Source organism: Natator depressus, chromosome 17 (assembly GCF_965152275.1).
Source record: "Natator depressus isolate rNatDep1 chromosome 17, rNatDep2.hap1, whole genome shotgun sequence".
In the NCBI taxonomy this organism is placed as follows: domain Eukaryota; kingdom Metazoa; phylum Chordata; order Testudines; family Cheloniidae; genus Natator; species Natator depressus.
The window spans coordinates 22,405,449-22,423,354 of NC_134250.1; the positions used below are offsets into that span (position 1 = coordinate 22,405,449).

At 41.6% G+C, this 17,906-nt stretch overlaps 1 protein-coding gene across 1 annotated transcript in view; it reads right to left on the reverse strand.

Moving 5' to 3' along the window:
- Nucleotides 1-17,906, reverse strand: part of BAZ1B (bromodomain adjacent to zinc finger domain 1B) — an 84,843-nt gene that overhangs the window by 42,861 nt on the left and 24,076 nt on the right. Inside the window, exons 5-7 of the mRNA XM_074975018.1 lie at nucleotides 14,849-14,970; nucleotides 12,988-13,185; nucleotides 6,223-7,918 (exon numbers count right to left, since the gene is read on the reverse strand). Of these exons, the coding sequence (XP_074831119.1) occupies nucleotides 6,223-7,918; nucleotides 12,988-13,185; nucleotides 14,849-14,970 (2,016 nt within the window). The remainder of the gene's footprint in view (nucleotides 1-6,222; nucleotides 7,919-12,987; nucleotides 13,186-14,848; nucleotides 14,971-17,906) is intronic.

Below are 17,906 nucleotides of genomic sequence, written 5' to 3' on the forward strand. Positions count from 1 at the left end.
CACTACTTTTGGCTCCTAACTGCTGATATGATACCAGATTCGGAGCACTGATTTGGTTTGACCCCTACCATGGTTTGAAAACTCCATTCACCATTGACAAGCGAGAAGTTTGTCATGGCTAGTTTGTCAGAACCCACACCACCAATTTCTACTGAATTTAAGCTCTCAAAAAATTACACTTCCAGCCCTTAAGATTCCAAAGAAAACCTCCAAATGGCACCTGAACATACAATGAATGCAATTTGTTCCTGAGCCTGCAGACAGCTCCAGTGCCTCTGTCCCTGCTCAGAGCTTTCCCAACCAACACAGTGCAACTGACCATTCTGATCAGTTTCATTGCTGCTACCCAGAACCACATGGGCCTTAGTGACACCCAAATGAGTTATCAATTTAATCTTTTGCTGTTTGGGAAAACTGAGAAAGGCATATTTTGAAGGAAGAATCTCTCATTGCTGCTGCCAGAATGCTCTGTGGGGTAAGGGGGAGAAACAGATTTGGTGGGGAGATGAAGCTCTCTCCCTTCTAGTAGTCAGATGAAGACAGGAAAGGCAGCAAAGTTTATGAGGTGCCTATCAGTCAGATGTTAATAAAAAGATGGAGCCCATACAGGGGTGCTGTCCCCAAGAATCCCAGCAGCTCTGGTGGGTGCTGGACTTCTCACTAAAGTATTGCTCAGGAAGCTAATTGATGGGCACCCAACTCATTCTCCATATCAAGGTCTGATTGGTAGGTTCTGCTTTCTGGCCAGTACATGCCTGGGAAGTTTTTCGAGTCCTGTCAATTCTTATGTCTGACTCATTAGAAAGAACAGGGAATGTCCTATATGATGGGAAGAGCAGTTTCTGCACTTTGAGGTTTCCAAGATTTCTGTCACTTTCCTCAAAGCATAGAAACTCATTTTTAAAGAAGTCAGATCAGATTGCAAGGATTCTGTCCTGTTGGTAACTCCCTCCAATCACAACACAGCAATGCAAGTTGTATAATAGTACTTAATTTCCCTCTTCTCTGAAAAATGTTACCTCCAATGCCTAGTTGGGCCATTTAAATTAGAATGCAAACAGCAAAGTCATTTGTAGGTAACATCTATGACATCCTTCACGATACCTGAGCACTTTACAAATGATAAAAAGAGTAAAGCTTAACACAGTTATGAGGTAGGGAATATATTATTCCCATTTTAATGATTGAGAAACAAAGACTACTACTTGTGGCAGAGCTAAGAACAGAACTTGGATCTCTTGACTTCTATTCATGTGCCACATTCCTCCTCCTTTTAAGCTGAGTTTTTTCATCTGAAGTGCATCATTATCCAAGATATCTTTTCATGCTCAAATAACTCTCACACTGCTCAGTTTAGTAACTGGGTTTTCAGATCAAGAGCTAATAATGAACATGAAATTTTACATGGGGGGAAAATGTTCCTACTCAAAAACAGAGGGATATACCAAGCAACAGAAACACTTGTTCTTACCAAAAACAGTCACACTGGAAGACAACTTTCACTTTAAATGCAACATTCACAAAACAAACAGGTTTTCTTTCCTGTTTGAAGCCACATAGCATAAAGATGGCTCCTGGTTGACAGCTTCCTCACAAAGTAGGTTTTGAACCAGTCAGCAAGGAATAGGAGCCTCATGCCCTCTTCTCTAATTATAGATGTTGACCCTAAAACTGACAACCATGGCAAAAACTGGGGTGACAGAAGCCACCACCCTGTTTTTTGTTTTACAGATTTTAGTGATAAGTCAGCAGCAACAGGACTGACAAAAAGCTGGATGCAGAGTAGAGCACTTCACAAAGGTGAGAGGCTGCAAGGCAAGTAGACAGCAAGGACAGTGAAGTTGTCAAAGATGCAGAAGGAGGCTACTTCTGAGGAAAGTTGAGTTCAGTTACCGAGAGACAGTTTCAGAGAGTGGTGAGACAACCAAAAGATGACATCAAAGTGATTGCTGAAGAATGGGGAGCGGAGCAGCAGGCTTGGCATTAGCAGAGGTAGCAGCAGAAGCCATAGGACCAGAAGGGGTCTCCTATGGGGACAGCATAGAATCTCAAGGGATGGCAACAGATCTGGACAGGGCCTTAACAGGCTGTATGCTTTGCTGCTGAATCTCAGTTTCATTTAAAACAAACTTTCCATAGGTTTCTAGCCTTTATGGTGGTGAAGGAAATTTCCACCCGAGACACAGTGCTGCGTTTCCCTAGCTACATCTCTATTAAACAATTACACATTTGTGACTGAATGAGAGAAAGTTGCAAAAGTGCCAAGTTTCCACATTGACAATCCTATTTTGGGTGCTCTCCCTGCACCGATCCTACAATGCTCTGCACAGCTTAGGGTTGCCAACTTTGTAATATTTAAAAAACAGACACACCAGGAAGAGTGCGGGAAACTCCCACACCCCACTGCTCACTGCTTTCCCCTCTCCCCTGATCAGACTTGCCTATGGAACCAGGGCCGGGAGCTGCAGCCACCCGTCACAGATAGGAGGCAACCCCAGCTGAGTAGTGGCTGGCACAGGTGAGGACCTGGCATCTCCCCCGCCTGCAGAAATCAGATTTTGATCTGACCAAACCCTGTCAGGTCCCCTGGCCACCCTAGCACAGCTCCCTGGAGCAGAAACAGTGTCTAATCATCATCAAAAAGGCTGACAAAGGAGGTGCTGTCGTCATCATGAATAGGTTGGAAGATGAACAAGAGGCTGCTCGGCAGCTCTCCAACACCACTTTCTACAAGCCATTACCCTCTGAGGGTTACCAAAAGAAACTACAGCATTTGCTCAAGAAACTTCCTGAAAAAGCACAAGAACAAATCCACACAGACACACCCCTGGAACCCCGACCTGGGGTATTCTGTTACCCAAGATCCATAAACCTGGAAATCCTGGATGCCCCATCTTCTCAGGCATTGGCACCCTGACAGCAGGATTGTCTGGCTATGCAGACTCTCTCCTCAGGCCCTACGCTACCAGCACTCCAAGCTATCTTCGAGACACCACTGACTTCCTGAGGAAACTATATTCCATCGGTGATCTTCCTGAAAACACCATCCTGGCCACTATGGATGTAGAAGCCCTCTACACCAACATTCCACACAGAGATGGACTACAAGCCGTCAGGAACACTATCCCCAATAATGTCACGGAAAACCTGGTTGCTGGACTTTGTCCTCACCCACAACTATTTCACATTTGGGGACAATGTATACCTTCAAATCAGCGGCACTGCTATGGGTACCCGCATGGCCCCACAGTATGCCAACATTTTTATGGCTAACTTAGAACCTCAGCTCTCATCCCTTAATGTCCTTATTCTACTTGCGCTACATTGATGACATCATCTGGACCCATGGAAAAGAAGCCCTTGAGGAATTCCACCATGATTTCAACAATTTCCATCAACCTCAGCCTGGACCAGTCCACACAAGCAATCCACTTCCTGGACACTACAGTGGTCATAAGCGATGGTCACAAACACCACCCTATACTGAAAATCTACTGACCGCTATTCCTACCTACATGCCTCCAGCTTTCATCCAGACCACACCACACGATCCATTGTCTACAGCCAAGCTCTATGATACAACCGCATTTGCTCCAACCCCTCAGACAGAGACAAACACCTACAAGATCTCTATCAAGCGTTCTTACAACTACAATACCCACCTGCTGAAGTGAAGAAACAGACTGACAGAGCCAGAAGAGAACCCAGAAGTCACCTACTACAGGATAGGCCCAACAAAGAAAATAATAGAATGCCACTAGCCATCACCTTCAGCCCCCAACTAAAACCTCTCCAACGCATCATCAAGGATCTACAACCTATCCTGAAGGACGACCCATCACTCTCACAGATCTTGGGAGACAGGCCAGTCCTTGCTTACAGACAGCCCCCCAACCTGAAGCAAATACTCACCAGCAAACACACACCACACAACAGAACCACTAACCCAGGAACCTATCCTTGCAACAAAGCCCGTTGCCAACTATGTCCACATATCTATTCAGGGGACACCATCATAGGGCCTAATCACATCAGCCACACTATCAGAGGCTGCACATCTACCAATGTGATATATGCCATCATGTGCCAGCAATGTCCCTCTGCCATGTACATTGGCCAAACTGGACAGTCTCTACGTAAAAGAATAAATGGACACAAATCAGACGTCAAGAATTAACATTCAAAAACCAGTTGGAGAACACTTCAATCTCTTTGGTCACTCGATTACAGACCTAAAAGTGGCAATTCTTCAACAAAAAAACTTCAAAAACAGACTCCAACGAGAGACTGCTGAATTGGAATTAATTTGCAAACTGGATACAATTAACTTAGGCTTGAATAAAGACTGAGAGTGGATGGGTCATTACACAAAGTAAAACTATTTCCCCATGTTTATTCCCCACCCCCCGCTGTTCCTCAGACGTTCTTGTCAACTGCTGGAAATGGCCCACCTTGATCATCACTACAAAAGGTTTCACCCCCTCCGGCTGGTAATAGCTCACCTTAAGTGATCACTCATTACAGTGTGTATGGTAACACCCGTTGTTTCATGTTCTCCATGTATATAAATCTCCCCCACTGTAGTTTCCACTGAATGCATCCGATGAAGTGAGCTGTAGCTCACGAAAGCTTATGCTCAAATAAATGTTAGTCTTTAAGGTGCCACAAGTCCTCCTTTTCTTTTATATTGTCTATGGTATATTTACACCATTTCCCATTTTTTATTAATTTGTTCCATTTTCTGATTCATCTGGTTCTTGTCCCACATGAGGAACCACTCAGTGGCATGACTGGCAGAGGTTCCTCACACCTGGAAAATTCTATGAAACAGGGTCCACAGCTGCCTCCACCCCTAGATTGATTCTGGGGACCTAGGGTTTATTACTACAATCACTGACACCTTTGGAAATCAGTGCTTGAGGGAACAGGAGCTTAATTTTATTCTTTTCACCTGTGTTCAGCTGCTGTTACTTCAGCCATAAAACAAAAGGAAATAAACATTAGAAGAAAAACTAACAGCTGCTCTCTCATTTCCTTCTATGATCCAGGCACAGAGGTGGCCTGGGCTAGGTGGCCCCAAGGAAGGTCACCCTTCCAGGCCTCTCTACCTGGCCTTGCGAGTTCCTTAAACTCCATTCCCCTTCTTCACCTTCTACAATGAAGCCTATAGGGGAAGTATTACTGTTCTTGCCGGGGGGGGGGGGGGGGGGGGGGGGAAGAATGGCGGAGGAGCAGAGGAGATCTAGTATAAGATGGAAAACTATGGAAAGGTAAGTGATTTGATTCAGGGAACTAAGGGGTTACCATAGAGGCTTTGTGTAACCATTAACTGGAGACAAAGTCATAGTTTCTCTCAGATCCCAGGTGTGTGGGGGATGCTGATGAGACAGTAGATGTATACATATAGCAGTCTCCAGTAAAGTAGGTACAATTGAGTGTTGGGGAGAAAGGAGGCATGTTTCTCATGATTTTATCATTTATTTTCAGGAAAAAATCCTCAATGAACAAGAAAAGTGTGCTGGTGTTTTCAGAGGGCTGTTAACCTGGCAGCTTTTGACAGCACTGTATCTACACTTCTTTAAAACTGCAGTGTATGGTTCTATGAAAGTCTGAAATAATAATGGCATGGTTAACATAAGGTATCACATGGCAGATATGAAAAGTGCTGGTATTACTGATCTACACAAATCCCCCCCCAGTGAGCATTTTTTAATGAGTTCTTCAATTTTAAAATGGAAGTTTACAGGTTTCTCATGCGAGGCAGGGGCTGCTGGTGATAATGTCGCAATATGCAAAGTAATACACTTAGCAATAGCAGGGAGCTAGTGGACCAGATTCCTGGGAATTGGCTCATGGAGAGAGGTCTTCTGCATCTCTTGGAAGGAGCCAGATTTTGGTAAGCACAAGAGAACTTTCCTCCACCAAAAATAGACTTGCTGGAAGGTACTTGCGGGGGACTTCTGAAGAGGCAAAACTGAAAGAGGATCTGACACATAGCACACCAAATTTTGAGCTACTGGAGTAATATTAAAACACCACATAGCTGTGGTTTTGAAAATCCTGCAGGCTGCACAATGCCTCCCATCAACAGAACTAGAGACCTTAAACACCAGCCATAAAATCCCTCATGGCCAGGTAACACTATTGAAAATGGAGAACTGAATTGTCTACATTACTTTTGTATCCCATTCCCCCGCTCTCTCACACACTCCAGTATTGTACCTCTCATTTGCCTCTCCTGTTGCTCCTTCTCTTTCTTGGCTTGAATGGCAAGAAGTCTCCTGCTTTTCACAGCACTGATCATATCTTCAGCCTCTATTTCCATCTGTTGCTCTGTTTTTACCATCTCCATTTTTTTCTTGTCATTCCTTCCCACCCCATTCTCATCTTTCCCATTCTCTTTGTTTTTAGCCTCCATTTCTTTCCGTTTCTGCTTTTCTGCTCTTTTCTTGTCATTCTCTTCCTTCAGCACAGCAAGCCGCTCCTTCCACAGCTCAGCTGACATCTGCTGCTTTGCTTCTACGTGGTCCTGCACGGAGTAAGTCATTAGGATTCGGTGGCAGAGCGCTGCAACTATCTGTAGCTTCTCCTCAGATGTCAGCTCAAAGAACTCTGATGTCTCCAGCTTCTCCAAAAACTCATCTTGTACCTCATTATCCTCAAAGGTAGCTGAATCCTTGCTCTCATCTACATCATCAGAAACCTCACTTTCCTCCTGTACATCTGACTTGCGGAGACACAGGCGGACCAGCTCAGAAACAGAATGCAAGGTAAGGGGGATTTCCGAGAGTTTCATTCCCAACTCAGCATAGTCTTCGGCAATTTCATCCTGCAGCAGGGTCTGCAGAAGAATGACCAGCACCCGGTTCAAGTAGAGAAAGCCCCCTTTCTCGGCACACAGAGCCTCCATCAAGGAGACTGCTGTAATGGGATACTGAGCATCTGGCATCAGTAAGCCTGAATAACAGCTCAGGAACTCCACCACCATGGCCACATCCCCAAAGAGAGTATTGGGAAGTCCTTCTGGAGTATCCACTAGTTTAAAAGCAGGCAAATTCTTTCCTTTAAGATCTTGGTCCTCATACCTCTTCTGCTTTTCCAGTTTTGCCTGCATCTCCTTTTCCTTCCGCTCTTTTGCTCTCTCCTTTAGTTTCTCCTTCAGCTTCTCCCGTTTCTTCTTCAGATACTCCTTGCGTTGTTCCTCTGTCATGGAGGCCCATTTTTTTTTGTGCTCTAAGAGTTCATAGCGTTTCTGTACTATCCCTCGCAACTCTTCAGGAAGGCGGGCACGGTCCTCATTTGAGAGTAGCCGGGCTGTTTTGGAGATAATGCAGGAAAGGGCACTTTTTTTATCCTCCCGGTCTTTGTTTTCCTTGTAATAGGCAATGAGGTGGAGTGCAGCAGGAGGAAGATGTTTCTGGGGTTTGCTGGAGGACCTGGGAGTCCCTGCTGAGTTCTTCGGAGTTCTAGACACCTTAGGGGTGCCTTTTGCCATGTCCAGTAGTGTCATTTGTTTCAGTTTCATCTTGGGATTCTTCAGACCTTTCCTAGGTGATTTTGATTTCCCAGGGGACTTCTGCCCATTCAGAACCCTTTTGCCTTTCTGTTTCTTGTCTAAGGATTTGTCGCTGCCCTTCCCTAGTCGGCTCCTCTTAGGAATGTGGAAGTCAGCGCCAAGTTTGCCTGGAGACACCATTTTCATCACCTCCTCCAACTCCTCTTTGGAGGATTTTGGGTTCTTAGAGTTCTTCACTTTTAGTGGGGAGCCAATAATAGATTTCTTCAAATGCACATGACACCACAGCGTAGGGCTCAGTGGCTGACCCAGTGAAGATCCATCAGTTTTGGACTTCTTGGAGGGCTTTCTGTCAGGTGATCCAGAGCTCTTCCTTTTGGTTGAGGGGTTGAGAGTCATGTACTAGAATTTAAGAAGAGATATTAATATAAAACCAATCTAAGCAGGGGCAATGTCTGAAGAACCTTTCTATGAAAATTATTTTTAACATCTAAGTTTAGTTCAGTTCCCTGTTCAGTTTAACAGGTAAGGGTGGGGGACGGGGGACACAGACCACTACAATGGCTTTCAATTTGCTATAAAGAGTTCCTCAGGTTATAAAGTTAATAGCCCATCTTAGGAGGATTTAACTTTCAGCTTTAAAATTTGTTTAAGTTTGTTTGCTTCAATGATGTTTTAAAGTCACTTCCAACTGCATTACATGAAAAAGCTTTCTAGTTTTTACAGATTTATGAATTTGTTTGCTTGAAAGTTTGTATGGTAAAAAGAAGTCTCAGATTAGTGTCGGAGGCCTGCTCTAAGGGCTTTCCTGAGGATACAGGGGTAGATTTGGAGGGTTTTTAGCCTTTGGAGTGATCCATTTGTCAATGCAGTTCTATTGTTCAGGACTGTTGTTACCTAATCAACAGAACTACACAATTGTTTGTAGCATTGGTGTAGCTGTGTTGATCCCAGGATATTAGAGAGACTAGGTGGGTGACAAAAAGCCTTTTTCTTGGACCAACTTCTGTTGGTGAAAGTTCCTTTGTCTCTTTCACCAACAGAAGTTGGTCCAATAAAGGACTACACAGTGGTAGTTTAGCGACCTAATTTTTAAGGTGCTGTGATCACCTCCAGCTCCTATTGATTTCAATGGTATTTGGGTGCTCAGCATTTCTGAGATTCAGGTCACATATGTGCCTTATGAGCACTGGATGGGTTAATTTCAAGAACTCAAAAATAACACACGATACTTGCAATAATATTTATAACATGAAGATTATAACCATCAGAAGTCAGAGTGAAAAAGTTAACGTTTTAGTGAAAAATTCTGTCATGTCAAGCATAACAAAAGATACAGGATGTGCAACAGTCTAAAAATTGCTATAATAAGGTACATATTTCAGAACAGATATAGTAAACATGCCCATTGTAATCAAGTTACACTTCTCATAGCACTGTTAGCATTTTTATTTCATTACTTCTGAATGTTTACTACTACATTAAGATTAACCATTTAATGAAAATTTAGTTTTCTTTTAATGCCCTTGGTGTCCCTATTGCAGAAAGCTCCACTGAAGACAGCATATAAACACTGCAGGAGACCACCTATGGAGAAAGTTATTTTCAGCATATTAGTGATAACCATCATAACCATTTATGTTAGATATTACAACTGCATGTGCGCCAGTTGAACATGCTGACAACTCAACGTTATTTTGGCAGAACTGAGGAACTAATTCTAGATTGGTTTGTCCTCCAACAATTTCAGATTTTAAAATGGTTTGAATTTACCACTGAGCTAAGGCCAAGCATGGAAAACTTCCTCCCTAAAGATTCTCAGAGTTGTGGTTATGAAAGTCCTCAAGTAACCTTAACTACTACATTAATTCCTAGGCACTTACAGAGTTATTCTTTCTCCCCCACAGGGCAATGAAGGCACTTTAGCTGACATTCAGCTGTCATAAGCAGCTCTTGTTTCCACTTAAGAGAAGCTACGGGGTGAAGAGTCATTTGCTTTTACTCTCCCTTAAGTCGGTTACATTCTGCCTCTTGAACATAGGAAATCCTTAAGGTATACCCTGAGAGCCATGTGGATGTCTACACTGAAAAGAGCACCCATGGCCAGCCTATGTCAGCTGATTCAGACTTGCAGGGCTTGGGCTGCAGGACAATAAAATTGCAGTGTATATGTTTGGGCTCTAGCTGTAGCCCAGGCTTCAGGACCCTGCCAGAGGGGAGGGTCCCAGAACCAAGGCTCCAGCCAGAGTCCAAACACCTACACTGCAATTTTATAGCCCTACAGACCCTGCTCGAGTCAGCTGATGTGGGCCAGCCGCAGGTGTTTTACTGAAGGTATGTTTAAGCTGCAGACTTCAGAGAGGGAAACAGCATGGGTGAAAATTTTGACTTTACATTCTCTGTGACGATTAAGATGTTTTATGAGATTACAAACAACTATAACAACCCACAGTAGAAAGTCTTTCATAACGTATCAGGGTTAACTCTACTTTGGCAGTATCAGTGCAGATGCTCTTAGGATTAGCAAAAACTTTCCCCAAGCATTGGTCCAGGACCAGTGATCAAAAAAGTTTCTATTCCATACTTTGATCTCCTCTGGCTTGACAGTTATATCATTGTCCCTGCAGGCTCTTTTGTACTTGCATAACTATAGATAACTGATTTTTTTTTTTTTTTTAAGTAGCTACATTTGGCAACAAGTTGTCTGTCAAATCATCATATGGTTTAGGCATTTCTTTACAAGAAAAGAACAAATCTATATTGGGGAAATTTCTGGGAAGTAAGAGCAGTCAAATGTTGACAATTTATTTTTTCTGTCAAGCTCTTGGTATTATTTAACTTTAGCTCCTATGTCCTGTCTTCACTTGCCAGTTCTCCAGACAGTATGCTACCCCAATTCCCTTCTTAGCCCTCGTCTACACTATGGCAGGTAGTGAAGACATACCCTTAGAATTTGCCAGTAAAAGTTCTAAAAAACCAGACATTGGCTGTTATGACAAAAATTCTCTAACATTTCAACAGATGGACAGGACTCCCTAAATATTTACAGTGAAATAATTGAAATTGAAATTTCAATTGAAATTGAAAACAATTTTCAGCTTCTCCCACAGATTCAGTTTTACGGTTTCCTCATAGGAACTAACTAGAAGTGGCAGTGAATGGGATTAAAGTAACAGTAGCTCTTCTTCCCCACCCCCCGCCCAAAGTAAAACAGGTTGCAACAGATTTGCAAGTTTTTTGCTACACTTGTTAAACAGAGTGTACTGTAGGCCCTCCAATGACAGGGGATAGGCACAACACTTGTGTCTCAGGCTCAAATACCATCTCAAGCTGACCAGGGCTAAGAGTTTCATAAAAACAGTTCTCTTGTTCTAGGGACAGCAAATGTACTATTTACCAAAGACTTGCAGCAGTGTAGATAAGTCACTGCAAGTGCAAATAGAATAAAATTATTTACATTGATAGCATACCTCCTTTGGTACTTTGAATACTCAAAGCATTTAAGGGTGGTCAAATACTTTTTAATTATGTATTTTCAGTAACTGAATGTCCCAAATACTATACCAAATTAAGAGGCAGTCTGCATATTAATGATTTTATATTAATCTTTCCTTTAAATGAACCTACACCAGACTTCTATGTGAGCCTAAATATTCCTGCTAGAGCATGGAGCCATCCTACTAGGGCAAGTAGAAAGATGTAAGGAAATCCTTTTTTGTTCTAGGGTGCAGTTTTACTAAGTCTGAACCATGCTAGAATTATTCCATAAAGGAAAAAAACAGGACTTTCCCAACATGCACACCTCTCAAGGGCAAATTCCGTGCTCCAGCAGGGTTTCAATATGGTGTATATTGAGGCAATGGTGCAATACTTAACCTTTTTGGGGGTGAGGGATGAGTCTCGTTTAACCACAATACTGAAAGCCCCTTTTATCATTGCTATGTGGAATATTCAGTATGGGAGTGGCTGGGTCATTACACATATTCCATCTATTTCCCTAAGTTAAGTATCCTCACACCTTCTTGTCAGCTGTCTAAATGGGCCATCCTGATTATCACTACAAAAGTTTTTTTCGCCTGCTGAGAATAGCTCATCTTAACTAATTAGCCTCTCACAGTTTGTATGGCAACTTTAACTTTATATATCTATATCTATATCTCTCTTCTTACTATATGTTCCATTCTATGCATCTGATGAAGTGGGCTGTAGCCCACAAAAGCTTATGCTCTAATAAATTTGTTAGTCTCTAAGGTGCCACAAGTACTCCTGTTCTTTTTTCAGTATGAAATCTGATAATTGCCACGGGGTTGCCAAAAGTAGCTCCTTCAGTTAGGGGATGGCAAACCTGCATCTAGGATAACATAATAGAATAGGTTATCTATTCTAGAGACAGTATGGTCCAAAAGTAGGGTACATGACTGGGAGAGTCAAGTCCTATTTTCAGCTCTGCCACTGACGTGCTAACGCACTCGGGCAAATCACTTCACCTCTACACCTCAATTTCCCACCTATAAAAGGGGGTAACCCTGACCTTCCTTTGTAAAGTATTTTAAGATCTGTGAATCCAGCACACTATAAGAAAGTTAAGTATTAATTCTGCAGGGACCACGGAAACAGTTACAAAACCAAAATATTTAATATCTCAACTACAACCTCTAAACTACCATAAACAGATAAATGATTCAGTAATTCACACTATTGGATAAAGGTTATAGTTTTCTCCTATATAGTAAACTCCTGACATCTCAAGTTAGCTTCAACAGTTGGGATTTACATTGCTTGTCTAAGGCAAAGAAAATGCAACCACCGTAATTGTGCCATGAGATTTTCAGTGCCCTGTGTCAGGGACAAAAGCCTCTAAATGAAATAAGTTCATTGAATAAACACATTGCCTTACAATAGTATTTGTAGGTCTCCTTTACCAAAATTTTCTACACTTCAGTGTTTCACAAACAAGTATTTTTTCTGGATGGTTAGGGGATTGGGGGAAAAAAAAAAAAAAAGGTCAAGAGTGACCACCTAGAAAAAAGCAACGTTTATTTCATTGATCTGTTGCTGACAATATTGTGTCTATCTAAACTTATTCTTCTTCTTGTCCAAGAGTGGGGGCTCTTTATATAATTGCCACTGATTGGCAAGGAGAAACACAATTTACAATAGAATTAACTTCAAATGAAGTGTCTCCACTCCTAGTTCCACTCCTTAAGAGGGTTTGAGGCCTCCCATAGCCCAGCTAAACCCATTCCAGCCAGTCTTTTCAAAGAGGACTATTTTTAGGTACTCATCTAAAGTTGCCTTAAAGGAGCTGATTTTCAGAAACTGCAGGGCTTTCAATCTGAAAACTAAGCCCCAACAAGATGTCTCAAGTTTGGAGCCTCCAAAAAAAATTATTCACTTGAAAATCTTGGCCAGTGTCCCTTCCACACCCCCAGCCCTACCTTGCAAGCAGATTTTTAAATGAGAGTTCTTACCTTATGTGGGTCTAGCAGAAAGTCACTAAATTTACTGGGAAGAGAATACTTCTTCACTAATTCATCTTCTACCACCCATGGAGAATTCTCGCCTGTGCCAGCCCGTAGTGCATTATGGCGGATGAAATACCTCAGGATTTCTTTGTTGGGTGGTCGCTCTGTACGGATTAAGCTATCTGCTGGCACATTGCTGATGATCTTTGAAACATCACACAAAGACAGATTGGTAACATTCAATTTTTATGTATTCTCTCAAACACCACACAGCACAAGAGCACAGGTATGGTACACTACATCACCTCTTAGCCAAGACGCATCCACCCCTTTCTTTGTGTGACCCCTGATTATTGCAACCTCAGATTAGAACAAATAGCACTTGTAGCACTGAGAGTTGAAAGAAGTTGGTGGGATGTTCAATTAGCTAAAAACTGTCACTGAAATATTTGAAATGTTAACTTATGTTGCAGATTCCTTGCCAAAGTCTACTACTTTGCTTTGGCAACACCACCCAATCACTAATATTTGGTTAAAGAAAAGAGACTAGTTTATCAAACCCTTTTTGAGACCAGGAGAGTTACTCTGCAAGTTGTAATCATTAGTTTGAAGTCCTTGCTGCCTTCCTATCAGGATTATGATCACCCTAGTGAACAGCTGATAGAAAGAATACAGCAGTGCTGCAAACCAGAGAGCTTCCTGAAGTGTAATTAGCTATGATGTCACTCTCAAAGTATTACTGGTTAATTAAATATAAGCATCAGAGGGGTAGCCGTGTTAGTCTGTATCCACAAAAAACAATGAGGAGTCTGGTGGCACCTTAAAGCCTAACAGATTTATTTGGGCATAAGTTTTCATGGGCAAAAACCCACTTCTTCAGATGCAGTTACATATAAGCAGTTACTCTTGGTCACTTCTACAAGCAATACCAGGAGGGATGAGCTAGAGCAGCGTTTCCCAAACTGTGTTCCGCGGAACACTGGTGTTCTGCACAATGTGAATAAGTGTTCCGTGAAAGAATCTTAATTAAAAAAAGGGTCTTGCACTTGAATTTTGTACTAGTTTATACCCGCTTTCCAGTTAGAAATTGTTAGTTCAAGTTATTTTAAATTTGCATTTTTGCTTTGTTTTATAAAATAAAATATATTTGAGCATAAATAAAGCAATTTTTTATTTGAAAACCAAACTACTACAAAATAATATTAGAAGTGTTCCGTAAATATATACCAGATGTTCCGTGGCCAAAAAAGTTCGGGAAACGCTGAGCTAGACTGCCGATGAGAAGAGCAGTTGGGAAAGTAACTGAAATATTTTCCTAATGGATTGTATATTCTAAATGGACAACCCACCCTAAATTCTCAATTACTGCGGGACAATCTTTACTTGGATATATTTTGCTTTCCACAAACAACTCTGTGCAACTTTTTATCAGTGATGTACCCGAATACTTGGATGTTAATATCTAAACTGTATTGTTAAATTTAGGTTATTGCTGATTATGTGCTATACGTATCTTATGACTTTTAAAACAAACTTTGTATTTGTGGACAATCTAAGCACTATACCCACATGTACAGACACACTTTTCCTAACCTGTGTATTATATATATTTTTTTACATTAGCTTTAATAAAAAATTTTATATCACTGGCCAGGTTTCATCAACCAATTGGCAGACAGATCAGGTATTAGCCAGTTAACAGCCAGCTTACTCACCAAGGCATAAGTCACACCATTCAGACAACTTTTCTATACAATACTGAATGTGGTTAAAGGAATCTTCACTGCTGCTTGATGGCACATAGGGGTTATTCATTTCATCCTTTTCTGTCATGCTGCGTAGTAGAAGATTCATACAGGCAACTCACCTTATCTTCGTTTTGCAGCTTGACATCATATTTGTGTGGCAGGAACTTAGGTGGCACCCACTTCTTCTCTTCCTTTTTCAGAGAAGTAGGAAGTTTCCGAGGGGACCTGCGTGCCCGGTCACCTGATCAACCAGAAGACAGACAGTTATTGATGCACTGCTGAGACAGACCCACCTAGGGGCTACAGAATTAAAAAGACTACAGTCAGACCATTAAAAGATCATGCTTAGACTTGTCACATGTTCCTTTAATGCCCCCCCAGTCTTTAAAGTTCCCTCAGTAAAGCACCTAGGACACCTTAACATGCATGAGGGACCACCACTGAGCCCATCTTCACAGTGGTTTGCCTATAACCATCTACTCACAGAGAGGAGGGTTTTATAGTGATCTAGTCCTCTACACCTGCTCAGAACCTTTGAGCTGGTCACCAACAGATAAAATTGGTCAGTGTTGCTGCCAAAAGCTCTAGTTGTGAAACTGATACTTAGATGCACCATTCACTTTATCCCTCCCAGCAGTGCCTAGCAAATGCAATGGCCTGCATAAAGTAGATGATCACATCCCAAAAGAGCTGTAGTACTAAACATAACAGGGCAAGACTGAAGTTTTAAGTATACATTTCTTAGTGGTGTTTTCGGTGTGACATTCATGCTTATTTTTAACAACCAGTTAGAGCTGCTGAAATTTGATCAGACCACTTATTTCTGGAAATAATTCCACCACGGAGACTTGCTACAAACTAATGGTACAGAACAAGCTAACCTTTTAATGGTCTTAAATGGCTTATGAAAATGTGAGTGAGAATTCTAAGTTACTCAGATTCTGAGAAAAGATATAATCAGGAGAATTTGAGTGGGTCAGCTCTCTTCAACACAAGATGCTCAGTCTATTGAAATACACATATTACAATTAAGTTGTTCAAAGGAACAATGACATTTCTTGACCAGAAAATAGCCAGAAGTTTGTCTTTCCTAAAAAAAAAAAATCTTATTAAAAAAGAACTTGCTGTGGAAGACCATCCCCAAGTTTTATTTTTAACACTCATTGCTATGAATTAAAAAAAGAGATCATGTTTGTGTACCTAGGCAAATTCTAGACGTAGGCTAGAAACAGACTTCTATACACCATTGTGTCTATTTGTAAACATTATGGTTTTAACAAACTTAACACCTCTAGACACCAACAATTAAAGCACGTCATACAAATATCAAAGATAAATCCCTAGCAACAGACTATCCAAACATCAGTATGTCAACAAAATCATAACATTGCCACATCTAATCACCTTTATCCCTCACTCCACTTACAATCTGGATGTAAAGGGGAAAAAAGATGGCATTGCAGTCTGCTCAGAAGGCAGCTGAGATCTGGTAGACAATGTCAATGAGGAACAAGTATCTAGACTGAGGATTTCTTTGTAACCCAAGGACCTCCTGATGCCAACTGGCAGAAGGCACAGGAGTACACAGATCCCTGGATTCACCAAAATGTCATGTGAGGTCTCTAATGAAAGCATGTGTCACATTGGTCATCAATCATTGTGAGATATGTGTACGGAACATGTGTGAGGAGTCATGCAGATATGTTGAAAATTATGTTCTCTAGGTCTTGTAGTTAAAGGCAGGTCACTCATAGGTGCCTTGAGACAAACTTCTCCAGACAGAAAACAGGAGACACTTATCCCCTTGCTGGACCATTGCATATTGCATGCGTCTTAAAACAAAAGTCTACTAGCACAGTTGCTCTCCACCTTTCCAGACTATTTTACCCCTTGTAGGAGTCTGATTTGTCTTGTATACCCCTAGGTTTCACTTCACTTAAAAACTACTCGCTTACAAAAATCAGACAAAAATGTCACAGCGCATTACTACTAAAAAATGGCTTACCTACTCATTTTTACCACACACTTATAAATCAACTGAAATATAAATATTGTAGTTGCATTTCAGTGTATAGTATATAGAACAGCATAAAAAGTCATTGTCTATGAAATTTTAGTTTGTACTGACTTCACTAGTGCTTTTTATGTAGCCTGTTGTAAAACTAAGTAAATATCTAGATGAGTTGATGTACCCCAGGAAGACCTCTGCGTACCCCCAGGGATACAAATACCACTGGTTGAGACCACTGTACTTGCATTCTTACAACTACAATACCCACCTGCTGAAGTGAAGAAACAGACTGACAGAGCCAGAAGAGAACCCAGAAGTTACCTACTATAGGACAGGCCCAACAAAGAAAATAACAGAACACCACTAGCCATCACCTTCAGCCCCCAACTAAAACCTCTCCAGTGCATCATCAAGGATCTACAACCTATCCTGAAGGACGACCCATCACTCTCACAGATCTTGGGAGACAGGCCAGTCCTTGCTTACAGACAGCCCCCCAACCTGAAGAAAATACTCACCAGCAACCACACACCACACAACAGAACCACTAACCCAGCAACAAAGCACATTGCCATCTGTGTCCACATATCTATTCAGGGGACACCATCATAGGGCCTAATCACATCAGCCACACTATCAGAGGCTCGTTCACCTGCACATCTACCAATGTGATATATGCCATCATGTGCCAGCAATGCCCCTCTGCCATGTACATTGGTCAAACTGGACAGTCTCTACGTAAAAGAATAAATGGACACAAATCAGACGTCAAGAATTATAACATTCAAAAACCAGTTGGAGAACACTTCAATCTCTTTGGTCACTCGATTACAGACCTAAAAGTGGCAATTCTTCAACAAAAAAACTTCAAAAACAGACTCCAACGAGAGACTGCTGAATTGGGATTAATTTGCAAACTGGATACAATTAACTTAGGCTTGAATAAAGACTGAGAGTGGATGGGTCATTACACAAAGTAAAACTATTTCCCGATGTTTATTCCCCACTGTTCCTCAGACATTCTTGTGAATTGCTGGAAATGGCCCACCTTGATCATCACTACAAAAAGTTTTTTTTCTCTCCTGCTGGTAATAGCTCACCTTACCTGGTTTCAGAGTACCAGCCATGTTAGTCTGTATCCGCAAAAAGAAAAGGAGTACTTGTGG